General features: G+C 45.4%; 1 protein-coding gene and 1 long non-coding RNA gene across 5 annotated transcripts in view; one reads left to right on the top strand and one right to left on the bottom strand.

The window, feature by feature from the left end:
• Positions 1-8222, top strand: part of KCNIP3 (potassium voltage-gated channel interacting protein 3) — a 102711-nt gene extending 94489 nt beyond the window's left edge. For all 4 annotated transcript variants that reach the window (XM_048512938.1, XM_048512939.1, XM_048512937.1 and 1 more), the window contains 3 exons: positions 2255-2359; positions 3418-3480; positions 5908-8222. In XM_048512938.1, the coding sequence (XP_048368895.1) occupies positions 2255-2359; positions 3418-3480; positions 5908-5955 (216 nt within the window). In that variant the 3' untranslated portion in view covers positions 5956-8222. The remainder of the gene's footprint in view (positions 1-2254; positions 2360-3417; positions 3481-5907) is intronic.
• A 2407-nt stretch (positions 8223-10629) lies between these two features.
• LOC125441477 lies at positions 10630-14004 on the bottom strand. Its single transcript, XR_007245866.1, has 2 exons — positions 12869-14004; positions 10630-12810 (listed from the first exon to the last, which is right to left on the bottom strand). It is a non-coding gene; the product is annotated as an uncharacterized LOC125441477 (long non-coding RNA).
• Positions 14005-14368: the final 364 nt, after the last annotated feature.

The following is a 14368-nucleotide window of genomic DNA, read 5'->3' as shown; positions in this document are numbered from 1 at the left end:
CTGCATGATACACTATTGCAGAGTCTAGCATTGGGGATTGTCAAGCCAGGGACCCAGGGAGAGGGGACTTCAGCCACCCCATACACACCAGTTGCTCACTCTGAATCAGCTCTGTTTGCCCTGCTGTTGACCTTATAGATATATATGTAGCCAGTGGCGTAACTAGGCAAACTGGAGCCCTGGGCAAAACCTGAGTTTGATGCCCCCCCAGGTGCGTGCCCAATGCAACGTGCACCCCCCCTGTAGCTACACCCAGTGGCGTATCTAGGCAAACTGGAGTTTGGCGCCCCCCATGGGCAGCCACCCTCCCCCACTGTGACCAAGCAATGATTTTTTACACCAGGTTGTTTCAAAGTCACCATCACATTATAGAACATGACCCAACTCACAAATCTGAACCCAGCAATAAGCCATGCCACACAACAGAAATAATTTTTTGAAAACATTTTCAAAATGCTTTCAAAATGTTTTATTACTGCTATGAAAACATTTTATGGTGTTGTATCTAGTACCCCCAATTGGGAGAAACAGCATCACTTTCAATGTTTCAAAGGAGAATCTGGGCTCCCTAGTTTAAACAAGTGATGCTGGAATCCACCCCCAAACAGCATCATTTTCAATGGTGTTTAAACTAGGGAGCCCAGATTCTCCTTTTAAATCCACCTTAAAGGGAGAATCTGGGGTTCCCAGTTTAAACAACATTGGAAGTGATGCTATTTTGGGGTTGATTCTCCCCCACCCTGAAACAGCATCACTTTCAATGTTTAAACTGGGGACCTCAGATTCTCCTTTTAAATCCATGTCAAAGGTGGAGGGATTTAAAAGGAAAATCTGGGGAAATTTGGGAGGTGCCTGCTGGCAGGGGTGCAATTGTTAAGCTAGCAGCACCAAACTTTCAGGGTATCTTTAGGAGGCTCCCCTAATGATACCACCCAGGTTTGGTGAAGTTTGGTTCAGGGGGTCCAAAGTTATGGACCCTCAAAGGTGTAGCCCCATCTTCTGTTGTGGCTCCCATTGGAAACAATGGATGATGGGGCACCCCCTTTGGGAGTCCATAGCTTTGGACCCCTGGACCAGACTTCCTAAAACCTGGGGTGGTATCAGTAAAGGATTCTCCTGATGATACCTCACAGGTTTGGTGAAGTTTGGTTCAGGAGGTCCAAAGTTATGGACCCTCAGAGGTGTAGCTCCATCTCCTATTAGCTCCCATTGGAAACAATGGAGGATGGGGTCACTCCCTTTGGGAGTCCATAACGTTGGACTCCCTGAACCAAACCTCACCAAACCTAGGTGATAGCATCAGGAGAGTCTCCCGAAACATCCCTGAAATTTTGGTGCTGCTAGACCAGGGGTAGGGAACCTGCGGCTCTCCAGATGTTCAGGAACTACAATTCCCATCAGCCCCTACCAGCATGGCCAATTGGCCATGCTGACAGAGGCTGATGGGAATTGTAGTTCCTGAACATCTGGAGAGCCGCAGGTTCCCTACCCCTGTGCTAGACTAAAAACTGCGCCCTCTACAGTCCAAAAATGGAAAAACACTGAAAATACAAAAAATCCCACAAACAAACCTGCGCCCCCCACAGAGCTGCGCCCAGGGCAACTGCCCACTTTGCCCAATGGGAGGAACGCCTCTGTATGTAGCCCCTAATGGAGCAAATAGTGGCTTCCAGGAGTATGTTTCAGATCAGGAAAATGGTGTGGAGGGAGGGAGGGTTAAGTCCTTTGTGCTGCGGTCCTATTCCAAATCAGACCTTCAAGTCTCGGAATCATGTTTCACCTGGGTTCTCCCATCACATCAGATGCACAGATTCAGGGTTGGACCCAAGGGCAACGTCTCATGTAGTCAAGGCCTGAATCTCCCATGATAGAACTTCCTCTGAGAATGGCTAGCCACAAATTCACCATGAGGTCTTTGGAAGTGTTGGCTCTGATCCTACTGAGGCTCCAGTGCCACTGCCATTCACTGACAGGGAGAGGTTTCCAGGCAGGGCAGGAGGCATCGAAGAAAAGGCAGAATCATTAAGAGAATAGGTGACTTTGGGGGTGGTGGACAGTGGTAGAATTAAAAACATTAAAGGTCACGGAAACAAAAAAAATAAGAACAGAAAGGCAAGGCATGGAAAGAGAGAGATTTTAAATCTCTTCCTTCTCTTGACTAACGTACTCAAGAGCGGTGCTTTTCTGTTCCTGAAAAAGCTGGTTTGGTCTGAACTGTGGTTTCGCTGACAGCTTGGCTCTCCTTCTCTGCTAGGAAATGCTGGCAATAATGAAGTCCATATATGACATGATGGGCCGCTACACCTACCCAATCTTGAGGGAAGATGCTCCCATTCAGCACGTGGAAAAATTCTTCCAGGTAGGAAAGAAGGCCACTGATGGGTAATCCGTTAGCAACAAAGGCATCTGGGGAAGAAAGGTCGTTTTCACACCGTCGTGCCTACACTCTTCATCAATAAGGCAAACTTGAGAGTTAGCGGAATCTGATTTTATTGAGAACTTGCAATGGATATACAACTGGCTGTTGCCAGAACTGATATTCAATAAGCATAGCAGTAAATTCTAATCTGGAGAACCAGGTTTGATTCCCCACTCCTCCAACTGTGTGGCAGAGGCTTATCTGGTGAACCAGATGTGTTTATGCACTCCTACATTCCTGCTGGGTGATCTTGGGCTAGTCACAGTTCTTTGGAAGTCTCTCAGTCTCACCTACCTCACAAGGGGAGAGGAAAGGAAAGGCCCTTGAAAGCCATCTTGAGTCTCCTTACAGGAGAGAAAGGTGGGGTATAAATCCAAACTCCTCCTCCTCTTCTTCTTCTAAATATAAGGCCAAATCAAAGCCCACTCCCTCCCTTGCTTCTCCAGCCAAAAGCGAAACTGCTGCTGGACACAACAGTCTCCGGGATCAGAGGATGAGATAACTACATTCCCAGGTGCAAAAATAAAAAAAACATTTATCATAGCGCATCAAGCTAACATGACACAGGGAGATCAGGTGGCGGGGTGGGAAAAATAAGTCGGTTTTGCTCCTGTGGCCTTTGCACAGAAGCAATTCAATGTGGGGTTTTGGGGGGAAAAATCAAAATTTTAGCGGTTTTTAAAAAATCTGGGATGAGGGAAATATCGCATGACAAATCCACTTTACGATTGGGAACTGTTTGAGCTTCTTGGCCAAACTGGGATATTTCCCTTGCTCAACCTGGGATATTTTGACCGTGAAAAATGGTGCTTTTCGTGCAAGAACTTGGTTTATCAGCAGGCAAAAGGTCAGCAAGTGACACACTTGGATGACTGCCTGTGGGGTCCCATGGTGGGAGAACAAGGTTAGTTATAGGGATATGGGGGTGTTGATTTGCGTTGAGCGCTGCACCCCAGTATTAGGTGTCCGTCCCTCATGGAGCACTTTTTGCATTTCAGAAAATGGACAAAAATCAAGATGGCGTGGTCACGATCGAGGAGTTTCTAGAAACATGTCAAAAGGTAAGTTCTGCTTAGCCACGGCCAAACCTGCCTTTTACAGAAGGCATGTACATAGGAACTGCAACTTCCTGTAAAATGTTGCAGTTTTCAAACCATTCTGAAGTGTTCTTGTGCAGGTCCCATCAAAGGGAACGGAATCAGCAACAGCACACAGCGGCCAGAGAAGAGGGAGGAAAACAATCAAATTTGGGGGGAAATTTAAGGGACGTGGCTAATTCACAATGGCACAGGGTGTTTCCCTGGTGCTGTCCATTAGGTTCCTTTGATACTAGTTTATCCAAAGGACGTGAACTCATACTTCTTGGGGGTCAGAAATTGGGGCCAATTCACACAACACAGGATCCTTGTAGGCACCATCTGGACCTTGAAGCACGCTTACAGTGGGAATTTTGTGCTTTGCAGGTGTGTGTAGCTGTGATTCTTATTACAACCTTGGCACAAGGGAAGAGGCGGCTTCAGCTTTTCCCACTTTTGCACTCTGAAGCAGCCCCAAGGCGTGGCTGTTTGCTCTTGTGGGAAACTGATGTGTAGCCATCATTGCATGCAAATTAGTAGCTCAAATAGTAGCTTTTCAGGGCTATCCCATAATGTGAACATGGGAATGAGGAGGGGAGGCTGAATCTTATTCTTCCAGAGTGCAACAGCTGTGACCAAAACCAGGCCTTGTGTGCATCTGGGAGGCACTGAAATCCCTCTGCATGTCTGAGACAAATGCCTCATTGTAGCCACGAGGACTTTTGAACCGTATGAACTGGCCCTTGTGTGTGCTTTCATTGCCACGTACCAGCAGTTCCTCCATAACAAGGTCACTTGTCTGGAGGGGGCAGCATAATCTGTAGGTTAGGAGGGTATAGCCAACAGCCAAAACACAGTTGTTTTTCAAATTAAAAACCTGGAGATGTTCTTCGCTGTTAGAACTACAATTGTTTGCTTTTAGAGCATGTAAGAGTTGCATATTTTCAGAGAAGCCCCACCTATATATATCTCTGTCATCCCTATATCTATCTATCTATCTATCTATCTATCTATCTATCTATCTATCTATCTATCTATCTATCTATCTATCTATCTATCTATCTATCTATCTATCTATCTATCTATCTATCTATCTATCTATCTATCTATCTATCTATCTATCTATCTATCTCTCTCTCTCTCTCTCTCTCTCTCTCTCTTTCTCTCTCTCTCTCTCTATACATACATACATACATACATACATACATACATACATACACATATATATACACATATATAGATAGCTAGAGAGAGAGAGAGAGAGAAAGAGAGAGAGAGTGGGGGGATGGATGGATGGATGGATGGATGGATGGATGGATGGATGGATGGATGGATGGATGGATGGATGGATGGATGGATGGATGGATGGATGGATGGATGGATGGATGGGTGTGTGTGTACACACACACACACACACACACATATATATAAAATTAACATCAATGAACTTTGAGCAGAGAAGACACCACAGTCAAGGTAGAGGAAAAAATAATGATTTATGGACTATATAAAAAACATTTGTACTTCAGAAAGTAATCTCTTTTCAGTTATTAAACTAAGAGTAAGTGGGACAAATTGTGAAAGGTACACCACTTGATGGTTTGGTGGGAAGTTCTTGTGGGTAACAAATGAATCTGAATTGCATTGTGTATATGATGTTATATTTTGAGTTTTGATAAGTTATTAATTGTAAGCTATTTGTTAACTGTAATTGTAATCTTTATTTTTAAATTGTATTAATAAAAACCATCTCAAAAAAGAGACAGTGAATCGATAATCCAATGCGATGAGTTAGAATTAGCCAACCCTTTCCCACAAGACTTGGACTGAACCAAGCCCAGAACGGTGACTCCTGCAGAGATGGAAAATGCAACCTCTTCTGAGGAATCTGTGCTTCAGGACGAACTGAAGAATCCAGTCACACCCAGTGCAGAGACATGGCACAGCTACTTGAACCTACTGAAAGGAAGCAAGGTCCTTGCAGTAAAACGTGCAGAGGTAGAATAAGCAGCCTCCTCTGTGATTGAGCATTTTGAACTTGAGGAACATTGTATTTTTTTCAATTAACTTATTTCTCATGGCACACCATTTGGGAATTATCTCGTTATATTCACAGGCTCTGATCTGGATGGCCTCATCTGATCAGATCCCAGAAACTAAGCAGGGTCTATCTAAAGAATACCAGAGTTGCTATGCAGTCAGGCAATGGCAAACCACTTCGGAACGTCGCTTGCCTTGAAAACCCTACAGTCGGTTGCAACTTGATGGCAAACCACCCCAAACCGAATAGATAAATGAATGCACAGACCCAAGGGAATGAATGACAGGAAATTACTGCAGTTGTTCTTTTTTGTTTGAACCACACAAGTCTGACGCCTCCTCTCTCTCTGTTTCTCCCCCTCCCCGCTTCAGGATGAGAACATCATGAGCTCCATGCAGCTGTTTGAGAATGTGATTTAGGAGGCTACAGATCCCACCTCGTCTCTCCCGGCCCACATATTTCCTGGCCTGCACCTGGATGAATTTGTCCATCTCTCTTGTGAAGCACACACACATCTTTTGAGAAAACAAAAACTTTTTTATATTTAAAGGGGGGGGGAGAGACAAAGGAGGAGGGAAAGATGGCATTCGCTTGCAAGACTTGACGGAGCAGGAGAGAGAAACGGGGAGAGAGGCCTGAAGGGAGAAAATTGGCTTGCAGGGACTCTCTGGCATGGCAGAAAATGTCACAAAGTCAAACAGCGCAAGTCGGCATGTGGGCAAATCCCTAGCAGCCTGGTGAGGAAGGGATCGCCGTTTTGAGAGTGGGAGAATGCACCCATTGGTTAAACTCTAGCTCATAGACAGCGGATCACTCTTTAGCCTTGTTCTCACCCATTCATTTCCATGAGGTTTGCTCCGGAGAACTTCTAAAGAGGGTACACCTGGGAGTCAGACCAGTCAACCACTTTGAACACCACCCATTCTGGCTGGGAGCTAATGTTTTAGCTTATGCAAAAGAGCTGACCTGGATACTCAATTGGGCTGTCTCTCCCTTCTTCTAATCCTCGCCCCCAGTCTTCAATCGAAAATGCGAGAAACAAGGTGATAAAATGGCTTGTCTAAAATTGTGTGTCACAAGGCCACACCGCACCACCAATGCCTCACCCCCATGTAGACACAACTACCATGACTGACCCTGACTCCAGCAGCAAAGATCACTAGGAAAGTGAGTACCCACAGTGCAAATTCTGGCAGATGCGCAGGAACATTTCACAATGCAAAGGAAGTATATTGAAACTGTGTGTTTGCAGAGCTGCAAGGAAGTCAGGTACTAATTTTGAATTCCTCTGTGATTCTCAGGAAAACAGGAGGACATTCTCAAAGAACTTGGCCAGGTGTCTGGCACAATCCAGCCAAGATGCCCTTATGGCAGTGGTATGAAGCTTTACACTCTCAGGGGACCTTTTCCACATTTGACCTGCCTGCACAACAACCCCTGAGTATTTACAAAGACTCTGGGTGCTTTCTCAGGCACAGACTCAATTATGCAAGGGTGAGAGCTCTCTGTTTGCTCCAAATAACAGGCCATGCACCTTGTTTCATCCCGCAATGCTCTGCAGCGCACAAACCAGGGAAAGATCAATTCACGGTAAACAAAATTGTTTTCCATAAAATTTTGTCCACAGTAATGAATCTTCTTATCTCCTGAATTGAGTTTCAATGAATTCCAGGCACCACAGGAAAAACAAACAGTAGTGATGACCAGCTGCTCTCCAGCCAGTTTCGTGAGCAGCCCCTGGTTTCAACTGCCCTTTGCTCCCTGTTCTTCTCTGTCAGATTATCATAAAGATTAATTTTGGAATTGGTGAATGTTTCAGTTGCTGCTGTTTTCCAGCTGCCTCTGGTTTCTTTCCTGCAGAGATGTGCATTGATTAAATCACAGCACAAAAGGGATCTTGACTTGATCACATGAACATGACTTCATGCCCCGTGATTTAGTCCATGTCCATATGTGTCAGAGACATGTCCGTAACTGGCAAAGAAATGGCAAATTATGGCAAGATGCACATATGCTGAGGTCAGAAAGCAGTCTAATACATTGATGCTGCTCTGGAAACAAGGTAAATTCATGTTAGAACTGGCAATCCAGAGAGAAATTCGGGTGAGATTTCCTAAGCATACCTGTGAAAACGACTGGCCTTTGCCATCCACCCTAAATTTGACTGGACTTGCCATTTTACCAGTGCCATCCCAAAGCAGGCTTATATCCTTCTAAAGCCATTGAAGTCAATGGACTTGGAAGGGCAAAACTCTGCTTTTGATTGCGCTGTAAAGCACTCATGCATCCATTTACAACACAGCCAGGGTTTTGGATTTCTTGTTCTCGAGACCCAACACAGGGGCTGACAGTCTGTCCCCATCTCTTTCTCCCTCTCTGCTCCAGTTGCCGCAGGACAGACCGTGTCTCCCGTGGTCCACAGGCCATGAAGTGTGGCTTCCTTGTCCCCTCCAGCCCATTCCCCCAGCCCCTTTCAGGATGTTGTGAGTTTGCACCTGATGCTTCCTGACATATGTGCAGTATAAGGAATGGCCGCATGCCTCACTAGCCTTTTTACTCGAGCATCTCCCTGAACCTCCTTTCACAGCACAACCTGGGGAGACAGTTGCCAGTTCCTGATCTCTGTAACTACTTGATATTACTTCAGTCACTGTATATTTTAATAAAATAAGCTTGAAAAGACAAAGAGCCTTCTGTCCTTCTTCCAGCATATTACTTGTTCTGGTTGCCCAACAAAGAAGAAAAGATAAGAAACAAGTGGTTACAGAGTGATAGGAAGGAGGGGTCAGGCAGGACATGTTTGACAGGCAGGAGGAATCGGGCAAGAGAAACAGGCAGGGAAATGCTGTGTTGGATGGTACAGTCGTTATTCTTTGCTCATTAAGATGTAGCAAAGAAATACAACAGAGGCAATTCCCACTGAGTTCAGTGGAGCTTATACTGACACGTCTATAACACTGAAGCCTGAAATGAACTTTACTTGTGCATTGGATTGGGGGTGATTATATGGCACACACTTCAGCAACTGTCTATTTTTTTTCTAAATTCTGTTATAGCTGTGCTGTCTAGGGTTGGGTAGAGTGAAGCAGCTGAATGTCTAAATAGATATATCGAAGTGACGTGCCAAGGCATTAGATTCTTTCATAGATGTTTCATAACAGTTGTGCAATATGTTGACAAACTTGAAGTTGTTGGTCTGATTCTTAATCTTCTAATTCTTAATTTTCTGCCAATGCACATTTTTTTGCACAAAATCTTCAATAAATGGGCGCCTTTTGAGTCCATTAACCATTCAAAATGTACCATCTGCTCTTTTACCTTTTTCCAAAAAAAGTCTCCTTGAATTTTTTCTTTGTCAATTCCCGAATGGACTAGGACAAAAATAGCCTTTAAATTGTGCTTTGACTCACAGCTGGAGAATGAAAAGCGAGGGACCCTGCAGTGTAGTCCAACACCTACTACTCCCTTCGCCTGCACAAACATGTACGGTGAAGCAGCGTTTTAAAATGCTGTACACGCACAGGTGTCAAACTCGTGGCCCTCCAGATGTTATGGACTACAGTTTCCATCATCCCCTGCCAGCATGATGGTTGCAGGGGGTGATGGGAACTGTAGTCCATAATATCTGGAGAGCCATGAGTTTGACACCTAGAAAGCAGCTGTGTGTGGCCTCTATTCTTGAAAGAGAGGGGTGGGGGAGCCCAGGCCAGTCGGTTGCCAGGAGCCAGCACCCCCCCCCCTTGTGTTTTTCATAAAAGTGTGGGAGACTCTATGGGGAAGAGGGGACCAGAAATGACGTCTTGCACATCTGCCAGCCCCTGAGCTGGAGCTTCCCAGCGCTCTTGGGAGAGGGGGACCCCTGTGCAGAGTGCACAGAGTGTTGTTGGCTGCCAACAGCCCGGGACAGCGCCACTCTGACCGCCGCCTTCGCACGGGACTTCATGTGCAGGTTGTGGGGGCCTCGCTAACTTTCTGAGGCGGGACGACGCTTCTCAGGACGCCGCCGCACAAGGCCGCACGTCGAGGTTGCATAGTGTCGGAGCCTCTTTGGAGCAAAAGCCCCTTTGCAGAGTGGCGCCCAGAGTCTGAGACGCGCTTGTAGTTTACGCCTTTGGCCACCGGAGGGCAGCAGCAGCGCCCCCAGCGGCTCCCCTGCCCAAAAAGGCTCCGACACTCCACAACCTCGACGTGCGGCCTCGTGCGAAGGCGGCGCCTGGAAAAGGCCGTCCTAGGCTCTCGGGTCAAAGCGGCTCGGGAAGTCAGCGGAATCCATAACATCCACCTGCGTCTCTGTTACCACAGAGTAACGTGTTTACTAATAGTTAGCTAATAAGCTTAAGCCGACAAGGACTTATTAAATAAATCATTTTTATTTCGGACCCTCAGAGGGTCTGTTTTAGAATCAGAGGAGTCGCCCTGAGTATACAAAAGTCACAGTTCTTATAGGATAAAGACAGCTGATGCATCATAAATGTTGCAAAGCCAAACCCTGTCAATTCATGACGTTTCAATATTCCCATCATGGCGATACATTGTTAAATAGCATTCTTAAGAATATAGTTTCTCACATGGCTTGACTCTCTTTCTTTGCTTTAATTCTGCTTTGTCAGTTATTTTTCTACACACACACTTTCTCAGCTCATTGCTAAGTAAAAGTATCTTTTCTTTGGAATGTGGGAAGAGACAATAGGGGCTGTTTTGGAAAGCAAAGTACCTTTTGCTATTTCTGAGCCATAATTCTTAACACTAAAATGTCTTCAAGAAAACTTGCTTAAGTTACATATAAGTATACTTCAGTTGAAATAATCATTTAAATGCTTTATTTCTATTTTCTATGTCTGTGCTTTAGTTGAAGATATTATTTTCATGAGCCTTTTACTTGCACACAAGCATTAAAAGTATCTTTTTCTGGAATGCAGGAACATTGAATGCTATTTCTTAACAAAGACACTTTTTCATGATTCTGTGAAATGACTTTAAGCTGTATTTCTGCCAGAATCTTTTTCTCTCCATTATTTTCCTAAATAATGGGGAGAAGGAAGAAATAACCTTCTGGTAAATCTAAAATCATTTCCTTTTTCTCTTTCTCTCTCTTTCTCTCACTTTCTACCACTTTCTACCACTTTCTATTTCCTTCTTACTTTCACTCTTTTCCTTCTGTGCCTACAGATCCCCCCTTTTCAAATGCACCCTGAAAACTTGAAGGGTGCGTTTAAGCAAACTAGTGAGAACTGGAGGCGCAGAAGGACTTGAGCCTGAGGTGACTACACGTAGGGGAATATGACAGCCCTAGGTAGTCGACCTCCCAAATTTAAACCCTGATTGCCTTTCATTTTTCCCAACTCTAGTACCACAGTACCAAAAGAACATAACCCTGTCCACTCTACATGTATAACCTTTCGTCCAGCATTTCCACAAATAAAATACAATCCTTTTTCAGACAATAGTATAGAGCGTTCAGAAGCAGATACAGCATTTCCTAATATTCTACAAGAAGTACAAACATACATAAAAGCCATCCAGGTCAGAATAGAATTCTTTGTTCCTTCCCAAGTTACATTAGCATTAGCATTGTTTCTCTTATATATCTTATAAAGGTGGCAATACACATCCAGGGGTTTTGTGGACAAATATAGAGTAGTTTGTGTGTCTGTGAGTTGCATGAAACCCTGTGAAACACCATCAGGTCTGGTCATATAAACCACCTCTCCCTTTTTTGGAGACCATTCAAATTGTTCAAAAGAAACTATGGAACCACAGTTATTAGGATCAATGGAACCATAGTACCTTGTGCCTTTAGTCTTACGTATGCATAAAGGAAAATATCAAGCATGTAAAGGCAGGCGGAGTGGATGGTCAGGAATGGCTATTACTGTACAATAGAGACTGTAGGTTATTATGAATGAATATGGGGACATCTTGGTCCCAAGGAATAAACCTGACAATCACAAACTGTAAGCTTAGGAGGAGTTGTCTTAAAGTAATCTTGGAAATTGGAAACTGGGTGACAAACAAAATTTTCACATGAAGTCATACATGTATATACCAAGTAATCAATAGTCAAATGTTTTGCTTTGTTAGTCCTGACAAGAAGTGAAGCTCGTGAGGGACCCCAATATGGGTGTGCAGTTATTATTTTTTGAAAAATCAAAAGAAAAACAACTGTCACTCCCTCAGGATCTCTTAACTAGTAGATAGAAGAAAAATAATGGGGGCACAATACAAATGAGGGAACGGGTCGTTGAGTGATCCAAGCTCCTGGCCACTGCACAGGAGGAGGATGCAATGTATAGTATGGACCAGGAATATACAAGGTCTCCTTCTAATAAAACCTGGCAGTCATGTGATTTGACATGTGATAATACAAGATTTTCAACACTGTTCTATTTTTGAGTCCCAAAACCACACTCAGCCTCGCAAGTCTTCAGAGGATGTCTTGATCGTAGTTCTCAACTGCAGAATGTCTATAAGTCTATAGTCTATGATGTAAAACGGGGTCCAGGCTCCAGAAAGGAAAAACCTGGAAGTCTCTTACCGCCAACAAAGTCAATCAGAGTCCGAGTCCATGGTAGAGCGATCAGTCCCCTCGCTTGCAAGAAAACAACAACAATTTGCAGAATCAGAAGGAACAACAGAACTAACAGGAACAACGGATTCCGGGCAACTGGATTGGTGGCGTTGAAAAGGTAGACGCAAATTAGGGCCAAGCTCTGAACTCCATACTTCTGGTCTTTCCACTGCGTTTTCTCGAGCTTGTGTTACAGGAGGCGGGTTGGCATGCTTCAGTGTAGTGCACCCCAGGCTTTCACTCCCTGCACTTTGGCCGAGGAATAGGTGGTCAGCAAGATCTGGTATGAACCCTTTCAGACTGGAGTCAGAGGTTCCTTTTTCCAGGATTTCAGGAACACCCAATCGCCCGGTTCAAAAGGATATAGCGGGGCGGTAAGTCCAGCAGGCCGCATCTCGACGAGATCCCGATGGATTTGCGAGACTGAGGTGGCTAAATGACACAAAATATTGAACAGTTAGCATCCCCCCCCCTTTTCCCAGCCGTGCTGGGTTTAGTTTGCAGTTAGCAAGCCACACTAGCAGGCTACACTGGTGCTAGAGCTCTGCATATGGCTCGGAACAAAGCGACCAGCCCAGCAGCCTGTGCTGGCATGCAAACTGGGAGGGATTGTGCCTTTATTAGTGTACCTTGTAATGTCCAGAATGGCAGCCCTAGAGTTCCACAGGGAGCTGTATCTCTGCTGCTATCTCCTTCCAGGCCAGGGCTTTCCAGGGAGCTATATATCTCTCTGCTGCTATATATCTCTGCTTCTTGGCCAGGACTTTTCTCCCCCCTCCCCCCTTTTCAAACGCAGCTGAGAGATACAGGCAATGTGAACTGTAGGAGGAGAAACTAGAAACTTTATTTAAGAAGAAAAGGTAAAAGATGCAGCCGAGAAAGGGAAATTATGAACATATTGTAACATAATGCAACTTACCCATTGCTGCGCACAGGGGTACTAAGAAAAGCAGGATGGACACATCAAAAAAATACTTAGCATAGAGGCAGTATAGGGTTGTGTCTAGAGCAAGGAATAAAGATAGAAAAGTAAACTTAATGAAACAATAAAGTTGAGGGGCAAAGAAAGAAAGACAAGGGGGTGAAAGTGGGCTAGGGGAGCAGAATGGCAATGGGCTTGAAGGAGCCTTATAGGAAGTAAAGACAAGCTATATCCAAATGGCAGCAAAGAATACAAACCAAAATGGAGATTTCAGCATTTCATCCTTTGACGTTATGTGAACGAAAACCCCTGTTTCTCTTTATCAGTAATGCTGAGGGTTATGTCTGGATCCTGTTCTTCTTTCCCTCTGGTCTTGGAGCCTCTTTGGAGCAAAAGCCCCTTTGCAGAGTGGCGCCCAGAGTCTGAGACGCGCTTGTAGTTTACGCCTTTGGCCACCGGAGGGCAGCAGCAGCGCCCCCAGCGGCTCCCCTGCCCAAAAAGGCTCCGACACTCCACAACCTCGACGTGCGGCCTCGTGCGAAGGCGGCGCCTGGAAAAGGCCGTCCTAGGCTCTCGGGTCAAAGCGGCTCGGGAAGTCAGCGGAATCCATAACATCCACCTGCGTCTCGACATTCACTATGCCATGGGTTATAAGGTCATTCACATCTCCCCTCCGCAAACACGGAGATAAGCACATTCACATTTGGAGGGTGTGTGTGGAGGTCGAGTTCTGAGCGGAAGAAGCCCAGAAAAGCCACAAACGGGAGTCATTCATATCTCCCCGCTGCAAACACGGGGATAAACGCTTGTAGTTTACGACTTTGGCCACCAGAGTACACTTAATAACGATAGCAATGGCCGTTAAAACGATCGCTATAACGGCCATCATTGTGCCCATCGGTATAACATGGCCGTTGTAGCGATCGCTATAACGGTCATCATTGTGCCGATCATCGTTGTAGCGATCGTTACAACGGCCGTGTTATAACGATCGTTGTAGCGATCGTTATACCGAACGAGCTGAGAGTCTATAGGTGGCAAACTCACAGCCCTCCAGATATTATGGACTACAGTTCCCATCATCCCCTGCAACCATCATACTGGCAGGGGATGATGCGAAGTGTTGTCCATAACATCTGGAGGGCCGCGAGTTTGACACCTGGCTGTACAGAGTCCCCCCCCCCCCCACACACACACACACTCGGCCGCTTGTTGCGGGATTGCAGACGGGCAATGAAAAGCGAGGAACGGTACAACGACGCTGCAGTGTAGTGCAGACAAGAAACACCTACTATCCGCTTCGCTTGCACAAAGGCAAAGCAGTGCTTGAAAATTCTGTCCA

Source organism: Sphaerodactylus townsendi, linkage group LG12, assembly GCF_021028975.2.
Source record: "Sphaerodactylus townsendi isolate TG3544 linkage group LG12, MPM_Stown_v2.3, whole genome shotgun sequence".
Taxonomy (NCBI): Eukaryota; Metazoa; Chordata; class Lepidosauria; order Squamata; family Sphaerodactylidae; genus Sphaerodactylus; species Sphaerodactylus townsendi.
The sequence above is the reverse complement of the archived record's forward strand: the minus strand, read 5'-3'. Positions and strand labels throughout refer to the sequence as shown.